A 26230-nucleotide genomic window follows, 5' to 3' on the forward strand; every position below is an offset into this window, starting at 1 on the left:
GCAAAGGAATTACTCAATTGGGAGAAAGTATAACTTGGTTATAGATCATGTGAGTCTTAAGTACTTCTTTAGCCAGCCATATCTAAATTCCAAACAATCTAGGTGGATGGATTTTCTGAGCGAGTACGACTTTGAAATTAAGTATATTAAAGGTAAGGAAAATAGAGTGGTGAATGTCTTGAGTCAAAGCTTACTAATAAAGAAACAAAATTATTGTAATTCAGAGTGAAACAAATTTGTGGGGTCTAATTGAAAAAATCATTGATACTGACCCAATGTATAAATTGATATATGAAAAACTAAAGAAAGGAATATATCAAGAAAATTCATTTGAATATATTGTTAATGACAAGGGGTTGCTAAGTTATAAGGGAAAATTGTACATACCTAATCAACAGGAGTTCAAACAAGTTATCTTGGATGAATACCATCAACAACCATATGCAGGCCACCATGGTTACCAAAGAATGATCACCTCTTTGAGAAAGGAATTATTTTGGCTAAGAATGAAAAGGGAGGTGTTCGAATACTTGGTCAGGTGTCAAGAGCCTCAACAGGTTAAGGTGGACCACCAACACCCTATAAGATTGTTGAACCCCTTGCCCATCACTGAATGGAAGTGGGAAGTAATAAACTTTTATTTTATTACCGAATTGGCTTGAATGTGGAAATAACATGAAACTATTATGGTAGTAGTGGATAAGTTAACAAAATATGCACATTTTGTACCAATACAATCCAAATTCAAATTTGTTCAAGTGGCAGATGTATTTATGAGGAAACCTTTTAGGCTACATGACATCCTTAAGGTCATTATTACATACTGGGAATTCGAGGTGGGGGAACAAGTGTAATTAAAAGTATAACCAAGGAGAAGTTCCTTAAAATTGGGAAATTGTGTGAATCTAGCTCCATGATATTGTGGACGAATTGAAATCTTAGGTTGGGTTGTCCCAATAGCATATCATTGTAGCGTTTCCTACTCATATTAAGGCACATAATTTGTTTCATGTTTCATTATTAAAAAAATATGTACCAAATTCTAACTTTGTGATTAAATATAATGTGATATAGGTAAAACCAGAAGGACAGTTCATGGTTGAACCTATACAATTTTGGATAGAAGGGAAGTGGTGCTATGGAAAAGTATTTCTAAAGAGATAAAAAAAAGCAGACCTTAGAAATATTAATCTAACATTGCTTCTATGTATATTTTCTTTAATAAATTAGGTATGTAGGATATAGAATGTTTTTGTAGTGTAGGTACATATTTTACGCAGTCAGGCACTAGAATGAGACTCAAGGAATCAAAGGTAGGAGTGACATATTGAAGAAAATTGAAAATTAATTCCTTCATAAAAGATTTATGTACCAAATTTTAACCCTGTGATGATGACACTGTGGTTACAAAGTACATTTATATTTTTTATTGGCATTTTATAGGTTAGTTATTAAGCTAGCAGGAGGTAACTAGAAGAGAAACCCCTTTTTCCACTTAGGCTTAGCACTGATTCAACCATGGCAGCTCAGTGCAGTCCTAGTGCGGTTAGGCTATTTTTCTATAAAAAAAAGAATAGGAAAATCAAATTAATTTAACATCTTCATTAAAGTCCTCGAAGGAAAAGAAATTAACTAGTAGCAAAATGATAAGTACAGGAACTCTGAAAAAATATACTCTATCCATCAAGATAATAGTATTGTAAACCATAATGTAGGAATAAATAACCAATAACTTTCGAGCAACCTAAAAAACATGAATGCACATAATCGACAAGATAAAGCTTGGTAGAACATGCAAACTTTATTGTCTTTTACATAAAGACAATAGAAAAACTGTGTATAATTTATAAGAAACGTAAAACTGAATACAATATCTAGAATTTTACTATTTTATATGCACAGAAAAAACCTCCGCGAAAACTTATTAGGGCCTATACCCATGTATAAAAAAATAATAATATATAATATATAATATATCAAGTGAAAGGTTTCTATTATCAAGCAAAACTTGAATAGAGGAGGTTGTAGACATGACTGATTTTGATAAAAAAACACTTGTACTCTTAGAGGTCAAGAACTGAGGGTTTGACACCGAGAGGGTTTTGAAAAAAATTCCCCCTACAAAGACTACCATAAATGGTGACAAACAAAAATAATTGAACCCGGGAAAAAAATAGTCGAGGGTTTTCCTTTTCTTCAAATCCAAAACAATGGCGAGCCTGCACAACGATGCTTTTAGATAAAATGAGACATTAGCACCTATAGGCTTCATGTCTAGAAATTTCCAGCCAGAATAACTTGAAAACCTGAATGGGGATCGTATACCCTATATTTTCAAATCTGACCTCTCTTGTACAAGTGAACAAGAATATAAAAGATTGTTAATGTCATCTGCGAGAAGAAGTAAGGACTTCATAAGAAAAATAAACCCTAACTTGAGAAACACCTTTACCTATACATAGACGATATAAGGTGGCCTTGTTGTTAGGTTGTCCTACTGACGTCTGTCATGCCAAGCCGTGACATGGACGATGTGCCTTGAAGTGGTAAGACCTTTATGGTGGTAGGTATGTGAAATAGGGTTTGAAATGTCGATAGATCAAAGTCTCTCTAGCAGCAACCCAATGCAAAATATAAATGGAACCCTATTCCCTTCACCCGATTGGCAAAACCCTAACTATTGAATATAGTAAGAGGTTGCCTTCTTCTTCCTTTAGAAAGATTGGAGGTTCCTCTTCTTTTTCCATAGCTTCTACCAAGTCTTCAAGAGTGGCAAAGATCACTTCTTCCATAGATGAAACTACCACTCCCATGGGGGTAGTCTTTTGCTTCTTTTGAGAATATGGAAGAGCGTACACTCCTGGAATCAGTCCAAAAACATAGCAACTTGATGATGATGGGATAGACAACTCGGATATGCTGATACATGATTTCATGTTCGAGTCTGGGAGGTGATAAATGACCAACTTCAGAGTTGCGTTTAGGGGAGAGGGAGTGAGTGATACTACCTTGACTAGATGATGGATGAGTGGGGTCGATGGGACAATCAACCATAAACTATTGGCGGCCCTCCTTCTAGCACTATAAATGTTGATGGTGCTTGACCCACCAACATTCACGGGATCTCCTCGTATGAAGTCCCAACTAGACTTCACAACATTTGGTGTAGGAGTCCCATCCGGTACGATGGCCCAATTTCCATTCTCTTAGAGATTTTCCTTAGCTCTTTTTGTTCAACACATGAGAGTGTTATGCTTGTATCTTCAAAAGGCGAGGTGAGTATGCCTGGTGGGTGCATAATGTAACCTGTGTCTAGGTTCTCTTACTACAAAAGGGGAGAGTAAATTGAGCCTATAGGTGAGAGGTAGTAGTACCACCCAAGAAGAGACACACGTGAACCAGAAAGGGTATATCTAGCATCCAATGAATTAGTCCACAGTTGATGCGACAGTTGTTAAAACCAAAGTGCAAGGGAAAACACATACACCATCCAACAGAGTAGTCCACATGAATGTGACGGTTGTTATAACTAGTAAACAAGACATGTTTTTATAATGTCCTGCAGAGTAGTCTACAAGAACGAGATAACAATGATAAGAAATGTAGGGCATTCTCAACAATGTAAGTACTAAAACAACCAAAGTAGTTCAACTATCTTAGCACAGGTTAAGAAAACATGCATTACAAATTTTTAAATAGTAGTCTTACAAACATCTGGGAAAACATGTTGGCCTTTACAGGCTTCTAAATTAAGAAAAAGTCCCAAGACACATTTTTACACCATACATCACTAGTCCCACTAGTGGGACATTGGAGCCACTCCTTGCTCGTCAAAGAATAAACTAAAAACTCTCAATGCTATGTGGGAGGAGAAAAGCCGAAAATTCCTTGGTCATACAATGTGAGGGGTATATATAGCCAAATGTGATGCTTGAATCTTGTGACTCTTGGACTACCATCATGACTATTAAACTTCCTATGATGTTTCAACTAACATGACTCTTCAACTTCATGTGTGCATCCATTGGAATTTCACTTTACATTACATTCGGTTACAACAGATATGGCTCATAGTGGTGATGTGGCCTTGAAAACTCATGACACAAGCTGACATGACACTGTTGACATGGACTGCCTGGCTATGGTGGCAATGTCAAATTGTTGTGCTGCTAAGTGATGGATATAATCTCGGGTTTGCTTTTTCTTCTCCTCCACATGGGTTGATGTTGTGGGGTCTTCAATGTTCTTGTTATTACAAGATGGTTACATGCATGTGTTCATTTTGCTTGTTGTTTGATGGGATTCTTTTTTCTGTCCAGCTGCAAGTAAGTCTTCTAGCATGTGCACTCCTTCTTCATATAATTCACTATCTTTGCCATGATCTATCAGAGTACCTGTTCCTGCAATTCACTAATGACGGGATGACATCAAATCCAAAACATCCTAGTCTATGATGTTGCATTATTTTCCATGGTATGGGCCCGAGACAGATGATAGGTTGGGAAGAGGGACCAGTAACTGTGTATTGCGCAGTTCCAGGTGACGGGGAAGGAGACTAGTCACTGAGTCTACACAGAGTGAAACTCAGGCTTGGATGAGGAACTCTAGGGCATAGTCTTCATTGTTGGGGAAAATTGCGTAGAGGCCAATAGGAGGGAGGATTGTGAAATTGAGGACACCAATGGCAACTGAAAGGTGGGACCTTGAGGGGAACCTCTATGGAGTTCCCTGAGGGAAGACAAGGCAGGACAACAGAAGGACCAGAGGATAGTTTTGCGTAGTTTTTGAAAGCAGTGAGTCCTGGTTGAGGGAGGTGACTGGGAGGACACCTCTGTGCGGTTTCCAGGAGTAGTGCAGGCTTATCTCTCTACGCAATGTGGGGTTCTAGCAAGCAGGAAATAGGTTTGGTAAATGATCTTGCGAAGTGCGTTGTTCAAGTCGGGCTTTGAGGCAGTTTCTGTGTAGTTCTAGGAAGGAAGACAAGCTGCTAACCTCTAGGATTAGGTAGTGCAACTGACTCGGAGGACAATCTCAATCACTACACAGTTCTAGGCAGCAGAGCAACACCACTAAGGGCTGAGCCTGCATAGTGCAACTTAGTTGAGGTCCAATGAGGTGGAGTTGTCATATTGTAAATGTATGTAACAAATGAAGCTCACCGATTGTCCTTGATCCTGACTTGTCACAAGGTAAAGCACTTCAATCATCAGTTATCATCTATGAATTTGTGCTTTAGGGGGGATTCTGTTATAGGAAATTTTGTCACATCCATTCATTAAGCCTCCTAATGCGATCAATCAAGACCCTATTCCCCCTTGTCACCATCTTGCACAAAGTCCTAAGCATGTTCCCTTCATCCCCCAGTGTTTCAACCCTAAACTTCTTCATCTGATCCAGTTTGAGGACCAATGACCCCTATAGGCCTACTGGGGCACATTCACCAGTAGGTTTCTCCACTATGGCATGTGTTGGTCACCAATAGGTTGCTCTCCTTTGCACCTACGTTGGTTCTAGAAATCTAGGAGAATGATCGGGATTCTAGAAGCTTCCCATTCTAGGAGTTCCCATAAGTTGTTTCAACTACTTACCTTAGATCGTACCCTATCCTTCTCTACATTGGAGTTTTCACCTCTTATCATTTGATCTTATCCCTTCATCAAAGTTGGATCTCTTACCCTAGATTGGTAACTAGATAAGAACTCCCAACTTACCTTCCTTCTCTATATATTTCCTATCTTCATGTGGTTGGCGGTTGGCTTTTGGAGATTGATTTTTCCCTTATACTGTTGTAGTAAGTGGTCATTATCGCATGCATTTAGGGTGTTTGGAGGTGCATATTGTGACAAGGAAATGACAAGTCAACAACTTGGAAGAGCTCTTCTTCAAGATCAACTGCTACTTGTGGTTGTAATTTCCTTCCATTTATAGTAATACAAAGAATTGATTGTTTTCCTATATGTGATGTTCTTATTTCATATATTTCAATACCATGTTGATATATTGAATGAAGTATTTAGGTGATACTGCATATATCTCGTAGTTTGTTGGCTTGTGTTATCTGACTGTGAAGGTTCTAATTTTGGCAATCAACGCTGGAATTGGAGCTTCCAAGCTAAAGAAGGAGCAAAGTGTGTGAATGATTTCAGGTAGGTCTCACTCTGTCACCTATTTACTTTAAGAAAAAGCATGGTGTTCCTTGTCTCTCTATTGTTCTAGGTTAGCCACCGACCTAGGGGAGATACTTTTTTTTGCAATCATAAATCTTGTATAACAACCACCGTTTGAGAAAATTGGAAAGACACGCAATGAGGAGGTTATCAAAAGATGGAGAGTAAGAGGAGCACCAAATTCAGTACATTTATATACAAACCTCCATCGAAGTCCTATCCCGTAAGTAATCATCCATACCAACCTTTATTTCATTGCCTCCATTTCCAACTTGTGATGAAGTGCTACTATTTTTCTATTCATTCCTAATTGATGAATCTAGAAGTAGTGGGAATTGAATAGGTTGTTGATTCAACCATTATTTCTATGCTTCCTCTCTGAATCTTGCTCTTAATGCAACCTTACCTCGATTTGACATTGTAGTGGGGTGCATCGAAAGATGGTAGGTGGGTCACTCATCATCACTAGAATCCTAATTTCAAAAAATATTGAACATTAGTGCATTAATGACATTAGTAAGCACAATGCAATTGGTTTGTTGAAATTACATGATACCAAATAATTATTACCATTGTTGATCCAAGATTGTGGTTGGAATATGCCATGTTCCGATTGGCAGGGTAAAGTGGTTTTCCATTCTCATCTACCAACTACTTATGATATGCTTCTCTTGATAAGAGCTTCTGACATTTTTGAAATGGAAGAATAATTTATGCATTTGAATTTGATTATGAATCAGGATCCTGCAAATTTGGATACATTTTTATTCAAATTTACATGGATAAAAAAAATCAATTAGATAATAAAAATATAAATAAAATATGAACTTACTAGAGATGGAAAGGGAGAACTCCGTGAAGGAATTTGAGTAATATGGAATGAGTTGGAATTTGAAGAATTTGCCATTTGATATTATGAGATTTTCTCCCTGCATTTGAGCAAAAACATAATTTTTTTTTTGTACATGCCTAAAATTAATTTCGAGAACCATATAACTACAATCTAAATTTCAATTTACTTTTCAAAGCATTTTCTAAGAATAAGGTGACTTTAATCGGAAAATGCATACTATGAACTACTCTAACTCATGTGGATGTGTCTTAAAGGATAATTTGAGATGAATATGGCATTTTATGTGAAAATAAAATTTCAGATAACTTTTAAACCCTATCGGTGCTCTTATCAAAACTGATTGCACTGATGCATTTACATAATGAACGCACCAATGCGTTAACATAATAGCTACACTAGTTTTTGGTATTTCAAAAATAAATAACAAATTGTATCATATGCTTGCTATTATAAAAAAATGCACACCAATGTGTTTAAATAGAAACCACATCTATCCTTCAAAATAAAAACACACTTGTTTCTAGGATTTCATGAAATAAAAAAGCAATTCTATCATATTGGTGCTCTTTCGAAAATACTTTCACTGATGTGTTTAAAGAACAACCACACCAAGGCATTAAAATAATAATTGCATTGGTTTCCAGGATTTCAAAAATAAAAAATAAAAAAATATTTTATCATATCGATGCTCTTGTCAACAAGGAAACACCAATGTGTTTAAATAAAAATTGCATCAATCCGCACCTGTTTCTGGGATTTCGAAAATAAAAGGGAGTTCTAACATGTGAGTGATCTTATAATAACTACCGCATCAACACATTTAAATAAAAGTTGCACCATTGCGTTAAAATATTAACTACGTCGTTTCTGGGATTCAAGAAACAAAAATCATGTCGATGCATTTAGAAAAATTAGTGCACCAGTAATTTATCGGTTCGCTTTACTTGTAAATGCATCGGTAATTTTTTGGTGCACTTTACTTGTAAACAGGTCGATGTTGTTTACTTTCGAATGCACCAAAGTTTGGAAAAAGTGAAAAAACAAAGCACGAGTTTTTTTTTCAAATTGAAATATGAGTGACAATTGATTTTTCAAAATATAATTTCTTAAAGCCTTTTAAATAGTAATAAGTTATTCACTAGTAGAGTTTAGGCTTCTGTGATCCATATCAAGTTTACAAAGGATTTTTCGGCGAAGATCACATGAGACATCATTTGTCGACGCGTTTCGAACCAACCAGTGTGGTTCATCGTCAGGACAAGTTGAAGAAACAGATCCAACTTAGCAGGTTAAATAGACAGAGCAAAGCCTCCAACGGCTAAAAAGACAACAGCTACTTTTGACTAGGTCCAGGGATCAAAAACCCTATTATTAACCTGGGGGGCTAGACCAATAAATAAAATAATAATATGATAAAAAATATTAATAAATAATTAAAATAATAAAAATAATTAAACAGTTATGTACGATTAGTACCTAAAAATAATTCCTAATAATAGTTAGTTAAAGATAAATAATAAAAATTATATCTAGGAAAAAATAAATAAATAAATAATAATAAATAAATAAATTAAATAAATTAATAAATAAATAAAAATTAATCTAGAAAGGGACCAGTCCCTTAAAAATAATATTATGATAATAGTTAAGTACCAATATTAAATTTTTTTTAATAAATAATTAAAAAGCAAATAGGTCCCATCAGTAACTAAAATTAATTCAGAATTAAAATTCTATTCAATTATTAAATATAATTAAAATTATATAAAGTTATAATATATTTATTTAGTTATAAATAAATAAATAAATAAATAAATAATAAATAAATTAATTAATGAATTAATGAATTATATAAAATTATGTAAATTGAAATTATGTTTATTTAGTTATAAATAAATAAATAAATAAATAAACAAATAATAAATTAATTAATTAATAATTAATCTAGAGAGGGACCAATCCCTTAAAAATAATATTATGATAATAGTTAAATACCAATATTAATAGAAAATTAAAATTTTTAATAAATAATTAAAAAGCAAATAGGTCCCATCAGTAACTAAAATTAATTCAGAATTAAAATTCTATTCAATTATTAAATATAATTAAAATTACATATAATTAATATAATTTTAATTAATGATGATGATGATGATGATGATGATGATCGTCCACTGAGACCAAATAATGATCTATCGGACCTAAAAAGACAAATTATTTATTTTGATTTAAGATTTTATTCCTATGCTCAAAAAGCTTGGAGAGAAGCCTCTCGAGCTCACTATAATTTTGGCATTGTAAAAGGCTAGGAAGGTCAGTATTGTAACAAAGGTTGTGAAATTGAGATCTAATGTGGTTGTATGCAGGGCACTCTAAGAGGAAGTGGTTTTCATCCTCGATGCTCCTATTCTCACAAATATGGCAGATCCTTTCCATCCATGGCGTTTTAGGAACTACCCAGCGGCCAGTTTCACTATGGAGCTCATGAGATTTCGTTCTAATCTTTGCTATATTAATTAAAATTATATATAACTAAAATTATTTTAATTAATATAATATAATTAAAATAACTTTAATTATATTATATTAATTAACCTTATTATATTATTTAAGATTATATGATTTTATATTAAAATTAAAATATAATTAAAATTATATTTAAAATAATATTTATATTAAAATTATGTTTTAGAATTAAAGTTATATTATCCTAGATCCCTCAGATCAGCGAAGGATCCTATCGACCCCAAAGATATGAAAGGTGTGTACTTGATCCCCTGTTCCTGTGGGACCCCCTACATTGGGGAAACTGGTCGCTCCATTAATCAACGGATTAGTGAGCATGTAGCAGATCTCAAGCATAGGCGTACTAAGTCTTCCGCTTTAGCTGAGCTGATGCAGCCCAGGCCACTCCCAAGCCGCTACTACCAGGATCTTTCTCCCATCATCAAACACATAAAAGCGTTTTCCATTATAGTGTAATCTTCATGACTTACAAAAACCTATGCATGGAATTTAATCCAATTCACAACTGAATTCTTCAGACATTCCCATAAATATCCACATATATATTGCTGGATTCACATTCAGAGAGGGCGCATTACCTTTTAATGGACTAGAATTCAATTACAACATTACAAATGTAATGTTTACCATGACCGCAACGCTCCTCCAATCTTCTTCGCACCATGGTTATATAGCTATAGCAGTCCCTTTTTCCCACGTTGGCATAGGTATAACATAGTTCTTACTCTACACAAAAGCTCATACATTTAACGCAGATATAACACTGATATGACAGGCCGACAGCGAGACAGTCTCGGTCACACAACAGAATGAACATATATATATTACCGTATACATAACTACTGCATCTTCTTACCCTCGGCGCTGGTTATAAGCGTAATTTCATACGTATTCAGCACAGACATCTGTTTCTACGCACATTCTCCTCCGGTTCCACTGCAACTTTGATTTAAATTGGCATGGCTCTTACTTAACCCAAAGGCTCATACATATATAGCGCAGATATAATGCAAAACGACTTCCGCTGTCAATGATGGCTCAGACCACGACTTCCGCTGCGCCAGAACTTTGTTACACTGTATTGGAATTGAAATAATTTCCTCTGACCGGAATTCGGTGGTACACCAAGAACAATACCCTATATGAATTGGATATCAAAAGAACAGTGATATAAACCACACCCAGAATACAACATAACCATACAACAATTTATAATCCTTATGCTGGGTGGATTTAACACATAATAGATGTATATACATATGCTATATCATATAGCGTTACACCTTCGTCATCTGATTTTAATGAACGCAAATTAGAATGCACAGTCAAATAATTAAGCGGAGAATAAAAAAGGTCATTCACGCCTTCCAATCAACCATTGGATTCCGCTGCGCCATTTAATAAAATTACCAGAGTTATATATGCACCACAGTAAATAAACATCAAAGCAATATAGCCATGAATACACAGTATTCATGCGTTGGGAATTAGAACCATCCGATGTCCATACAATTCGAATTCAACATGATCATATTCACATTAAAACAACATTCAGAAGAGCTTTACATTCATGGCCAGATATACAATCTATGGCCCTTTTACACACTGCCAGAAGGCTCTCAAGGAGAAACCTTGCTCACTCTTCACTCACTCCTCACTCTCCTCTCTGCCTTCAATGCCTATGAGCCTCCATAATTTATTAAACTTAGCATGATAAAAAATCTCAAAATCACTCAACTAAAAGCTCTAACTCTACATGCAATGCATACACATGGAAAAGCATCTTTTTGTCTTTTTCCATCTTTTTTCCTATTCTAAAATAGAAAAGCTATCCTTATACCTTAAAGATTCACATCCACTCATTTATGCCTAAAAGCTTTCCTAGTTTTATTTGAGAATATCTAATTGACTTGGAATTTAGGAACTAATGCATGACCCCTATTATTTACAATAATTTCCTTTTTGGCTGGATGCTCCCGCATCATGAGCACGCTGAGAAAACCAAGCATCATGTTTGTATTGAGGAAGCTAGTGTTATTGCGAAGGTTTCGCACTTCCATCATCGAAAATTTAGGGAGGCGCTTGAGATTGAAAAGAGGCCGAGTAATCTCAATAGAGATGATGGCTAGAAAATCAATCGGTGTTGGGTCCCAACACTCTCGTCCTAGTCTTTTTTTTTTTTTAAATTATGTATTTATTATCTATTATTATTCTGAATTATTATTATCATTAGTATTATTTTATTTTATTTTATTTTTATTATTATTTATTTATTTATTTATCTGTTTATTTATCTATTTATTTTTTTTTTTTTTTTATTATTATTATTATTATTATTATATTTTCTTTAAATCATTTTTAGGGGTTGGTCCCCCTAGGATAATATAACTTTAATTCTAAAACATAATTTTAATATAAATATTATTTTAAATATAATTTTAATTATATTTTAATTTTAATATAACTTCACATAATTTTAAATAATATAATAAGGTTAATTAATATAATATAATTAAAGTTTTTTTAATTATATCATATTAATTAAAATAATTTTAATTATATATATTATATATATTATATTAATTAAAATTATATTAATTATATGTAATTTTAATTATATTTAATAATTGAATAGAATTTTAATTCTGAATTAATTTTAGTTACTGATGGGACCTATTTGCTTTTTAATTATTTATTAATTTTTTTTTAATATTGGTACTAACTATTATCATAATATTATTTTTAAGGGATTGGTCCCTCTCTAGATTAATTTTTATTAATTAATTAATTAATTAATTAATTAATTAATTATTTATTTATTTATTTAGTTATTTATTTTTTCCTAGATATAATTTTTATTATTTATCTTTAACTAACTATTATTAGGAATTATTTTTAGGTACTAATCGTACATAACTGTTTAATTATTTTTATTGTTTTAATTATTTATTAATATTTTTTATCATATTATTATTTTATTTATTGGTCTAGCCCCCCAGGTTAATAATAGGTTTTTGATCCCTGGACCTAGTCAAAAGTAGTTGTTGTCTTTTTAGCCGTTGGAGGCTTTGCTCTGTCTATTTAACCTGCTAAGCTCGATCTGTTTCTTCAACTTGTCCTGACGATGAACCACACTGGTTGGTTCGAAACGCGTCGACAAATGATGTCTCATGTGATCTTCGCCAAAAAATCCTTTATAAAGTTATTCACTATTTCATTATTTTTCCCAAAATTTGAAGGGAAATATTTGCAAGAGAGTCATATCGAGAGCACTTTGCAGTAGCATAATACTTTGGAACAACATAACTATTTAGAACAAAAGATTAGAAGCTGAGAGATATGGTGATTCACTGTAAACCCTGCATAGTAAAAAAATTAAATTTATTGTTGATTTTACTAACAATTTTTTTTACAATTTCTATTAAGTTTAATTAAAAGAGAGATCATTTGCAAGAGAGACATACTGGGGGCACTGTGGAGCAGCAAAATATTTTGGAAACACAAAAAGATCAGAATTTGAAAGGTATGGTGATTCATTCAAAAACCTGCATAACAAAATTTTTAATTTTTTAATGTTGATTTTAATGTTAATTTTTTAAAAAATTTCTCTTTGATTTATTCAAATTTCAGACAAAAATAAAAAATTAAATAATAAAAAATAAAAAAATTAAAAGTTTGCATAATAAAAATTTCACTCTTGGTTTTATTAGTAATTTTTTTTACAATGTTTGTTCCTATTTAGATTTAATTAAAACTCAGGCAAAAAAAATCAATACTTACCTTAAACGCTTGTTTTTTATTACTTATGTGACTACAAATTCCACCTTAGGGTTTCACTCCCTCTACAACTTCACAATTAGGGTTTTTCATTTTAGGCATTTTAGATTTAATGGGTTTTTGTACTTACTATATATAGGGTGTTCGACATGTAAAGTAGGGGAATCACTTATTGAATTAGATCCAAACCCAGTCATCCCTATATATATTTTTTAAACGTCATCTATATCGTAGTGCACCCTGTGTAATATAACGCATCAGTGCTCATTGGGCTTTTATCGTTACATATCGAATTGAATCATATCGGCCTCGTCTTTTTTAAAAAAAACGTCAATTGTTTTTCGGTGCAATATAACACATCGACTCGCCTCTGCCAAATAGTGTTGTTAAGTGACTTGTATTTTTTTTTTTTTTTTATGTTTTCATTTTTACTGCGATGGCAGTGCTTTTATTATTGCAAATCACACGGTCATAATTTAAAATTATTTTAGTAAATTAATTTTCACTATCAGTGTTGAACAATTAAACTTCCAGTGCATTTAATAGAATAAATGCACAAGTGCATTTATTCAAATAATTGCATCAGTTACCAAAACTCTTTTTGGTTGAAAATTATTTGATTTATGTATAAAATATATTTAATGGGTTATGTATTAAATGGTACAAGTTTTACATTGAATAAAAAAATTTGAGAAGTTTTCAACTAACAAAAATACTGATTGGCACAATGATATGACATCCAAAAAAGCAGAAAATGCATGTTCTTTGTAAATTCTTTACAAAATTAATATGTTTGAACTATATATATGTTTAACTAATATGTATTGGTTAGTGTGTGTCATGAAAAACCACAAAATGATGAAGGTCGATAAGGCTATTTCTAATTTAAGAGAAGAAAAGTGCAAAAGCTTTATAGAAAATATTTATAAGTATAAATCAGGGGAATGAAAAAATATTAGTCAATATGAGTTTTTATTTTTATTTTTTATTAATAATATATTTAAGAATATTAGATAATATGTTTCAAATAATCTACTAATTCATATATGTTTACTGTTCTATAGGGAGAAACAACGAAGGAAAATATCAATGTTGTTAAAAGAAATGAAAAAATATAGAACATGTAAATAATGATGAATTGGTCCTTAGCTCATTTGGAGTGGTGCTAGAGGTTAATGAAAGGAGGAAATTTTTACAAAACTATGAGGGATATAGTGGAATGAACGTATAGATGTACTTTCCACTCACAATACAAAAACCAATCTAGTGATTCCAAGAACAAAGTTATATCTAAATTATAGGAAGCATTTCGAGAGCAATGGTCAATGAGACTTGTCATACGTGCAATAGAAAAAACATGCAAGAACAAAAAAGAATCATTAAAAAGGGTAATATTCCTAATTAAAATGATTTTCTAGAATTATATGTGTAAAATCCTTACTGTACAAGCTCCTGTAAGATCTTAATATATTTACGAATTGAAGATATTAAAAATTTAATGAGTGTTAAGAATAAGATAATTAATAATCACCCTCCTTAGTCACCATATATATATATGGTAATATCCATTTGGTGTTCATGGAAATATTATTTTAACTAGATTTATGCCTAGTTACTCCATTGTTGGGTTGTGGTTGGAATCAAGAAATAGTTAGAAGTTTAAATAGATTTTTTGTAACCATCTTGGAATTATTTTTTTGTCTTGGATCTATCCACTTGCAATGAGGACTCTTCCTCCAAAAAAAATTCTCTCTGGAAAGGCACAGTAAAAATCTAAGCAACTGTGCTCTTAAAGTTTTTCAATAATTTTTGCATTCATGAACCCAATCTAAATGGTCTGTGTTATATAGCAGATTCTTCCATATCATTGACCACTATAAAATTGTCAAAGAAAAGCATATTCAGATTCCTTAAACTCAGTGGTATCTTTAGCAAATGAATCATGTCTTACATAGAGATCCTCTAAACCAAAACTTGTCAAGAAACAATTGGATGGGGGTGAGAATAGATTATAGCCCAAAGGAGATAACTTTCCCAAATTATTAAATTCTGAGATTGAAGGAGTAATCGTTGAGTATGATCGAAGGCATGGGTCTTGGATGCATAGCATGCATGTTGAGGTGGAAATTTATCATTACAAACCGTGGAAAAGCTCTTAGTAAGGTTTGGTAAGATGGTCATGTGGCTAACATTCTTGACTACTATGGCCTCAGTTCACTCTCATCATATGTCTTCATACCTTCACTATCATGTTATGTTATCTCTTGCACTCTTAAATACCCTGTGTTCAAATGTCATAAAATGTCAAAGGATTCATGTTAGATTCTTAAGAAAGAACATGGGTTCACATGCATGGATATTAGCTATTGTCATTAGCTTTATTTGGGAAAAAATATGTATTTACATGCGTGAATATTAGCTAGTGAGTTAGCTATATTTTAGAAAAGAATAATTAGTGTGTTCAGATTCCTTGGAAAAAAAATATAATTGCATGCAAGGTAAAGAATAATTGTTGTGTTAGAATTCTTGGAAAGAAAACATGTGTTTGCATGTTTTATTTGTGTTAAAATTCATGGAAAACTTCCATGGTTCTTGTGTGCATGAGCATAGGTTAAATATATGTATTTTCTTGAAAATATTAGTTATGAATTTGTTGGAAAGTTTTCATGGATTTTTTTTGGAAGAGGATTAAATTATCTAAGTTGTTTTCCTTGAAAAGGGTTACATGTTAACCTTGCACAACAAAAGAATAACTACTTTCCAAATCTTTGGAAAAATAAATTTGTATTTACATGCAAAAAACATTAGTTGACTGTGGTAAATCCTTTTGTGCATAAAAAATTATGATTGTTGTGAAAAATAATAAGAAACTTTGTGCATAGAAATAATAGTTGTGGGTTAATTTCCTTTTGGAAAGGGAAGTAAGTATTTTTTACATAAAAGGAACGGCTAATGATGGAAGGATTCTAGAGAGAGAAACATGTTTTTCATACCTAAAAATAATAGTTGATTAAGATATATTTCTTGGAAAGATTATGTTATATTTCCTCTGGAAATATTATGCATTTGCCAAATAATATTATGTTAGCTTTCCTCTATAACTATTATGCATTTGCAAACAATATTATGTTAGTGTTCCTGTGGAAATACTATGCATTTGCATACAAGATTGTGTAAAACTTTCTTTTAGAAATATTATTTTGGAAAAGTATATGCATTTGCTTGCATAGGAACAATAACTGTTGTGTTAGATTTCTTTTACGTATGTACCAAAAGTAATAGCTGAGGGAGTAGGTTATTTTGAATAAAGTTTATATAATTGCATTTGCGAGAAGAATGACTATTATGTTTGACTTCTTGAAAAGGGAAAGTGAATATGTATTTGCATGCATATAATGTTTGACTTATTGAAAGGAATGTTTTATAATAGGATAAAGTGTATTTGCATGTGAAAGAAGAATAACTATTTTCTTCAATGATAATATGTGGTTACATTATAATAGTTGATGGGTTAGATCTTTTTGGATAGTGTTTGTGTAATTGCATGCAAGGAATATGGATATTTGTAGTGGTTTTATTTTTTGTGTTTGCGTGAAGGGAATAACAGTTAATGTAATATTTATATTTATCTTGGAAGAATTTTCCTCCTCTTATTGTGAAGAGATATTCATAACCATTGAGGTTCTTTAGTATTATTATGTATTCCTTCTTGTGATACATTTGGAGTAGGGACAAGTAAGTTTTCCTTGGTAATATTTTACCTTACACATATAGATAAACATGTGTCATAATCGCACACATGTAAAAACAAACAGACATGCTTGCTAGTTAAGTGCTTTAAAGTAATGTGTGTGCAATGTTTTTCAATAAGGCATGTCATGAAATTTTGTTTATGTTATATGTATGCACATGAATAGATGTTAAAGAATTACTATTCAAGATTGATTAACTAGTTGATTAATATTTTATTTAATGATAATATCAAAGTTTGCTAACAACAACAATGCCAGAGAAGTATGGTGACTCATGCAAATGATTGTTCATGTTTAACATTGTGGCAGGTAAATAATATTGATCCATGCATATTGAGGACTGCTAGTTATGAGATTATCCACTCATGGGAATAGCTAGACCACAAAGACATAGAGATTGAGGATTTATGGTTAAATGATACCATGATTATTGTCATAGCTTCTAGTTGGTTGTGTTGTACTTAATGTTATAGTTCTTTGTGATATTATATGACAATGGCCAAGGGATGAGATACCTTACAAGCCATTAAGTGAGGGGTGAACATCCTCATGAGGATTTAATAAAAATTAAATGTTTGTTGGTTTTCATCCTACAGGGTTTCCAGGGTATATTGGTTTTCAATGATGTGGTTTCCCATTATTCCATTCTAATGACAATGATTCCTTGCATGACATGGCATTTAAATTATCAATTATGTGATTAACTAACCTAGTTAAAAGAATCATGGAAATGATGCATGTTTACATCAAGAAGTTTATGTTAGTATACTACAACAGTGGTTGCAAATGGTTGTGTAATAGCAATTATGAAAGATACATGTGGGTAACTTATGTAAAACAATTCTAGTTCTACATGTTTTTATGCGAGGTTACGAAGGGGTGTTATAATATGTATATATTACTACAAACCATTCATTTATATTTAGCTTTCATATATCAATATAAAAATAGTTTATTACTTTTATCGAGGAAGATTATGAAAATCCCAAAGGATTGATGAGTTGATATCTGAAACATGCCAATAGGAACATTCAAAAAAATGTACAACAAGATGGTAAAAGAAATGGGCATAGTTGCATCACAGGAGGAGCTATCTCAAGAAAAATATGCTTCAAATGTATGTAATCATTGACATTATACATATAAACAAATAATTTAGCATTAAATATTAAATTTGAAGGAGTTTCTTGCAAAAAATAAAACAAAATGGAACTCATTTAGTGCATAAAATAGGACGACAAGGAAGAAAAGGGTTGATATCAAAGTTTGTGAGTAATTGTTAATATTTTCTTATAACAACTCAAGGTTTCATTTTAGTATATCTTAAATTATTTTGCAATAACCATCCTTTAATGTCTTCAAATATGCGCTAACATACAAAGAAAATCCATCAGAATATTTGATTAACATAATACATTGGGTTAAATATGGGTTCTGAGTATATTTATGGCATATCAAAAATAAATTATGGAATTTGTAAGTATGCATGTTGATTTTCTTCTCTGAGTTCATAATATATTAAATCTATGGTTTAGAATGGGGTATAAAACTTTTAGGTAAGAAAGTATGGAACTATGCCAACAGAAGAGTTGTTGCAACAAGGCATGAGACTTGGTTTTGAAACCATGTGTACATTTCATGAGTCACATCTTGTTATGGTATATTTCTATTCGATTTACGTTGATTTATATTATTTATTTCAATTTTCATTATTCTCACCAATGTAGATACACTCATTACACTTTATTTTTATGTTTGCAGATGGAACAAGATCATGAAGACGAATACAATCAATGCAATCAATAAAACATTCATCAAAACTTCTTCCATGGAAGTAGCTTGAGCATTAATAGAAGTTCTTGTGAAGAATAGTGATCTATTTGGATATCAATGCAAGTTATTGTTTTTTTTGAAATAATTGTCTATGAAAATCAAGTATTTTGCTTAATGTAATGGGTATAGTGTCCCAATTGAAAGACAAATTATTACCAATAACCATTCCATTTTTATGACAAAGAGCCTCTTATTGATATATAATAAAATACATTTTAATGTATTCTATTGCATTATCCAATGTCGCTGTGAAATGTTACACTACTGATTAAATATATGGATGATTAAATATTATAATGAAGAGGTGAGAAATTTTATAATATAAAAAATTAATCCAAGCATCATATACAAATGCACTAATCAAAATTTAATTTATGTGAATATTGTTCTAAGATATATGTTGATTTTTCGATGAATAACAGATTTAAAAAATCACAATAATTGCACTGTTACAGGTCGATGTTTCTAAAATAGAGAAAATATCATACAAAAAATTGGTGCATCTATAACAGAAACACACACACTAGTGTGTTATTTTATCTAAAAGCACTGTTATGGCATGGATTTTTTCATGGTCGATGCTTTTTTATAAAAATTATAGCATCAGGATGTTATATTATTCAAACACCCGTATTGTTTTCATCTAATGCCCCGATGCATTGTAATTCTTAAAGCACCATTGATTTCATAGAACTAATGCCCTCATGCTACAAAATATTATTTCCAGCCTTGGTGTATTATTCAAAATAATAGCACCAGTTATTTTATATCAATAGTGCATTGGTGATTTTATACAAATCATACACATCAGAGTTGCGAGTTTAAATAAAAGCATTGGGTTTGCAATATATTTTTTCCTGACCTGGTATTGTTCCTGAAAATAACACCCTGGGTCATTCTTAATATATATGCACTAGGGCGGTGTACATTTTAAACACCGGTTTTCTTTTCATCCAACGCCTCGGTGCTTTTATGTATTTAGCACATCGATGTTGTTTTTCCATGAAGTGCACCGCTACAAAAATAGCCGCTAAAACCTCTAGCCACCCAAATTTTTTCAGTTGTGATGAAGTTCGATCATAATATCCACTAAAACATCTGCTACTACAAATAGATGTTTTAACAAAGGCTTTTTTGACAATTTTTGCCAATTTTTTCCAATTTTGTAACACTAAAAACTTTTGTTATAACCTTCGCTAAAAGGTATTTTCCTTGTAGGGTTATGAATTTACAATATACAACACACTATATATAAATATACATGTAAGTAAATGATGTATAAGGACATGAAAGTAATGAAAAATGTATTATGGATGTATGCTTTTAAGAGAACAATATTGTTCACATTAAAAATAAAAGATAAAAATTGTAAATTTCTAATTTATCATTGTGGACCTTATGTTGAATACGCTTTTTTTGTCAAAATGCTTGGAAAATAGTTTTCCAAAAATATTGGCAAATAAGGTGAAGTAGGCCATTATTGGTGGTATCTATCCTACCTACAACACTTGTGCCTAAAAATCCTATGCATTTCTAAATCAATCTTATTGATATATGAGGAACATTTGTAGTTACTATAATATGGTCAACCATCATAGTATAAAGGAATTTCATCTTTGTTTTACCCATGTAAAGAGTAGGGAATTGACGGGAATATAAAAATTTATGGAGAACAATATATATATATATATATATATATATATATATATATATAGATACATACATACATCTTATGGGTCATGACCAACTTATAATAGCCTAAATTGGGAAATAAATTTTCAAGGAGTATTCATGTCCAAAAAGGGTTTGGGGCAAGGAAAGGAATGAAGAGAGCCTTGTATGATTTACTAAGAAATGAAAATTTCACTATTCTATTATATACAACTACACACTTGATAATATGAGTAAATGACTGGAAAGGGGAAAAATAGGTAAGGCATATATAATGATAGGCATAAGTTATCCTATCATTTATGCACTGCGTGTCCCATAATTTTTATACTCCATTTATAAATAATCATGAATCTCTATAGATATAGTCGATTAGATGATCACATTAATTTATGTATGTATATTTGATGCTAGAAATAATTGCATCAAAACTTTAAAGTACAATACAAGTTTGATTTAATTAAATAAATCAAAGAAGCTTTCTAGTTTTTCTAGTCAACATAATCCTTGAATAGGTTAACACATGATAGATGCAGTGATATTGTCATTTAAGGAAATTATCTAGATGAAAATTCTAAATATTAATGAATTCACATATATGTATATTAATACCTAATTATTCTCTATTTGACAATATGAGGCTTGTAGGATACTTACAAACTACATCCAAGGATAAATTACATAGTTAAGGGTGAGTGATATATTTAGAAAATGAGTTAAGGAAGGTCAAAGTATCTCCCTTTTTGTAAATTTAAATTATAAAATGTATTCCATTAGAGTGAGATTAAGGTGGTTTCCATGTTGATAGAGGATAATGTAATAGATTGTTATAAGTGAATAGATGTTCAAGATTATATTAGAATTACCCCTAGGGAATTGAAGTAGAAGTCATCAAGAAATAAGGGAATCATTCCTCTTGACTAAGTTATGTGATATAAGAAAATTTGTTCGCATTCTTACATTGGATGTTGATTAAGAATTTGTAAAACCTTCTACGAATATTTTTAGCTAAGCGTAGATCTTGGAATGTTAGAACATTCTCATGATTGAAATTTTATTAGATTCTTAGTAGATTATGGCTTGATAGAATATGTGGTTCCTATAGTAAAAATGTACTAGGGCATGCAAGTAAATTGTATTGAAAAAAAGAGAGAGAAAAACACTAATAAATAAAATTGATAACAAGAAAATAACTGTGGGTATAATCAAGGATGGAATAAATTTATCTTGTTACATTTTACAATCCTAGGCGGGGATAAGGATGACAAATGACTCTATAACTTGAATAACCTAAATAAAGGATTCAATGAGGATCAAACTAAGGAAACCATTCTTGTTAGAATACTCATCTTTACTCTTATGTATACTTGATTGAAACAGAACATAGTCATTAAGATTTCACTGAAGGTGAGGCTCCACAAAAGTATAAGCATGTGATATAAAATGAACAAGGAACTAATATGTTAGGGGAATTCTTATAATGTTAGTGACATTTTGGAGAATAAAAATAAGGATGGCATAGTATTACTTATAGAAGGATGAAAAATAAGGATTGATGGTGCAAAGTTTTCGATGTTGAAATTAAATACGTAGAATAACTGGTGGCATAAGAGTCTTGGTGGTCACTGTTGCTTGCCATAATTGTCTTCTTTTAACGCTAACCCCTATTTTACAATTAAATTAACCCTTTTACACATGCTTCTTGGTTCCTTGTTATGATTTTCTTGGACATGGATTATACGGGCTTATTAATAATTAAAGAGGTTGAATAGGCATATATTTCCTCGTAACTTATCTATTTTGCATTTCTTTAAGGGAGTGATAAACAATTTTCATTAATCGATGTCGAAGTTGGTTGGTGTAGGATCCGATATTCTTGTACCCACTGCAGTTTCCGTAACAGATGGACAATCGACTGACTCACTCCAGATTGAATCCAAAAATATCATAATTGTTAAGGGTTTGCGCACACTTATCGCTAGGGACTTGTTCAACTTCCTGTATTCGGCTTGGAGCATTATGGAGATGCCAAAGATGGAGATCGGTCATGATTTGCTGTGTTTATTGTTAAGTCATTTATTGTGGCCAAGAGCCGAACATTTATGTATAAATTATAGATTCTTAGATAGGTTCTATTAGCAATATCTGGAAGAGACTTTGATATTATTTTGTAAACTTTGAAATATTGTATCGCCCTGACCCTCTGGGGCTGGATCTATGGTTTTTACTATGTGTATTTGTAGAGATTTTTGAATAAAGAAGGAGTTGATGTCAGTTTCATTCATTCATTGTTCCCGTTAATATTTCTAATGATCCCTTCGTTCATTTGAGTTTAAAGTTTTCATGAAGGGAAACGAGCTGGTTGGCTAAGGCCCAACCAACCCAGCTCATTCTCCCCAATATTATCTCAGTGTGTTTAGATGCAGTAATATTGTTTTGTGCAGGAGTAATTTTCTTCTACTTGAGTTTGTAGGTGTGGCGAATCTTTTGTGAATGTGTTTCTTTTATGTGTGATCTCAGACTTGAGTTATGTGTGCGTTGAGTGTTTTATTTAAGTTCCAACATTTCTATTCTTTCTTAAACATCACAACATGTCTTTTCTTTTCTGAGAAAGTTTCCTGAATCATTTCTGGAAGTAGCTAGGGTTACAGGCTTTGATGCTTTAAATCCTACTTATTTTCTTTATGGTAAAGCACACCCTAGTTGAAATACAAAGTGTAGTTGTGTGATGATTTCTTCGTATATGATTTTGAAGTTGTTACAATATGAATGATTGTAACCAAATATTGTTAAGTACGGTAATCATTAATGATCTTTCTTGAGTTTGCAGACTTCATGTGATTATAGTCGATCTGATACATAATAGATATATGTCACACGGTGAAAGAGATTTAGGAAGGGTTTAAGTTTAAATCTTTGAATGGTGATATTTTATTGTAACGCATGAATTTTTCATTTCTACAAGTGTGAGCATTTCCTTGAATATTTGCAGTTTGTTTTTATTGAAAGTTTGTAGTTGATTCAGGTTGTTTTCATTATTTCTCAAGTTGAAGTTTCCTTCCTGCATTTGTTATTTTACTGTTTGTTGTGTTGGCACATTAATTTAGGAATGAAGGATTGTCGAATGTGAATCTATTCTAGTGCAGGAACAAAGTGTTCCAGTATAGGAACAATGCATTCCAGTACAGGAACAAAGTGTTCCATTACAGGAACATAGTAATCTAGTATAGGAACACAGTGTTCCAGTACATGAACAGAACATTCCAGTACATGAACAAGGTATCTTAGTGTGAGAACATACCGATTCTAGTATAGGAAGGTAATGTTGTAGTACAAGAATGAGATCCTTTTGGTAGAGGAAGCAAATTTAATAACATAAGATATTATCATTTCTTTCTACTTTCTAAGCTTTGGAATTCAACCACGGGAACATAATTCTTCTTTTTTATGTCATTTTAAGTTTGGTTACAAGGTGTGCTTTGTTATTTTATCAAAGTCTTCGGCAAGTATTTTTCTTTAGTGAATCCAATACCTAGAGTGGCTCGGTGTCATTTTGATGAAATGCTTTCTTCGTAGTTTATTGTTTGTTGGTTTTGCATGATTTAATTATTAGATCAAAAGTAAGATTGGTGAAGTTGATTCTAGAATATTTGGCATTTCCTGTGCTACGCCTCGAAGCTTATGTAGCCCTGGTTTGAAAAATTAACTGTTGAAAGAGTTCAATTGAATTGTAATTCTAACATCCAACATTTTGGCATTGTTGCTGGGGAGGCGGTAAAAGAAATCTAGTAAAGGTTTTGATTTTTCTGCTTTATTTTTATTACATAGGGGTAAGTCTGGTTTATTTTTATTACATAGTGTGCTTCTATTGTTTGAAGGAATTTTATTTGAATTAATTTGTGTGTTGTTTTTTCTTTACTGCAACATTTGATTGAGTTTTTTCCAGCAAGTTTTTCAGTTATTACTTTTTGGTTGATTTATTTTAAAATGTATGACTAGAAGAGGTAGGGGTCTGAATCCCAATAAGGGCTGAAGAAACAATGATAAATCGAAGAAATTTTCTCATATTGGGCCTTCTATTGCAGGCAGAAAGTCCAAGAAAATGCAGACCCACCACACAGGTACTGTTCATCTGGACTCTAGAGACAGTAGTTCATGTAGGTTTTAACCCCGTACAGAAATTACCTGCATACGAATTCTAAAACACAAAAAATAAACAATGTGAGAGCATAACACATAAAACACATATACACAAATATTTTCCCCTGGATCCCAAAACCGGGACTACCATCTTGTATTTTGATTACGTTCCTTTCAATGTTACAATACATATTTATACATGCCGAAGCATTCAATACCATGGACCGAAAACTATCGTGTCCAAAACCATTGACAGAAAACCATCACGTCCAAGACCATGTGTGAAAAATGTGCACAAAACCATAGGTAGGTCTGCCCAACCTAATATAGGATCCAAAACCAAAATTTTCAGGGGCGTTGCCCAGGACCCCATAGAGTGGGGTTACCTGCACCCCTCAAACCCCTTGTGACTCCCCCCACTACGCAATTGGCACAACGAAGGGGGGGCTCCACCCCCCTTCTAACCCATCGGTTAACTACGTGGGCTAGTCGTGGAAAGAATATAACACAACCCAACATTCTCCCACTTATTGTTTTCTTTCCACAGGGGGCCACAAGAGAGCTTAGTCATTTATCTAGCCCTGCAATGCCCATTGTTTCTCTACACCAAGAGAACTTCTTAGAGCTCATAGATTTTGTCAATGCATCTGAAATATTCTTCAAAGTGTCCATCTTTACCAACAACACCTTTTTGTCTACTATCACATCCCTCACAAAGTGATATTGAACATCAATGTGCTTTGTCTTTGAATGATATGCAAGGTTTTTTGCTAAGAAAATTACACTTTGGCTATCACAGTCTATCCTTATACCTCCATGTACTAACCCCATACTTGAACACAATATTTGCAACCAAACTGCTTCCTTGCTTGCATGAGTGGCTACCATGTATTCTACCTCTGTAGTTGATAGTGCCACTACAGATTGTTTCTTACTCATCCAATTGACTGCACCTCCGAATAGGTTAAACACATACCCACTTGTATATCTTCTCTGATCCAGATCTCCTGCCCAGTCTGCATCAATAAAGCCATGAATATCCAACACTCTGTCCAATCTTGGTCTTCCTTGGTAGCACAAACCATAATCACTAGTGCCACACAAATACCTGAAAACCCGCTTCATTGCTGTCAAGTGCTCCTTCCCTAATTTTGACATAAACCTGATCAATACTTCCACTGCATGTGCAATGTCTGGTATAGTACAGACCATCACATACATCAGGCTATTGATTGCACTTGCATATGGAACATGGGACATGTCCTCTTCCTCTTCTTGTGTCTTGGGACACTGTTCAGCAGATAACTTTACACCTACAGGAATAGTAACCTTCACCAGTTTACTATCCTGCATTTTAAACCTCTGCAATATTGTCTTGACATACTTCCTCTGGTTTAACTAGAGCTTCCTCTTTGTCCAATCTCTTTTAATTTCCATGCCCAAAATATAGTTTGAAACACCAAGATCTTTCATGTTGAATTTGGAGGACAAATGGGTCTTCAAATCCTTGA

General features: G+C 32.4%; 1 protein-coding gene across 2 annotated transcripts in view; it reads left to right on the plus strand.

Annotated features, from left to right (window-relative positions):
- LOC149166860 (uncharacterized) overlaps positions 1 to 17663 on the plus strand; it is a 163166-nt gene extending 145503 nt beyond the window's left edge. For both annotated transcript variants that reach the window (XM_089432799.1, XM_089432804.1), the window contains one exon: positions 17385 to 17663. In XM_089432799.1, coding sequence (XP_089288925.1) covers positions 17385 to 17450 — 66 coding nt within the window. In that variant the 3' untranslated portion in view covers positions 17451 to 17663. The remainder of the gene's footprint in view (positions 1 to 17384) is intronic.
- The last annotated feature ends 8567 nt before the right edge of the window (positions 17664 to 26230 follow it).

This window comes from Pinus tabuliformis, chromosome 5_1, assembly GCF_031772625.1.
Source record: "Pinus tabuliformis cultivar Carrire ecotype Pingquan chromosome 5_1, CPIR1, whole genome shotgun sequence".
Lineage (NCBI taxonomy): Eukaryota > Viridiplantae > Streptophyta > Pinopsida > Pinales > Pinaceae > Pinus > Pinus tabuliformis.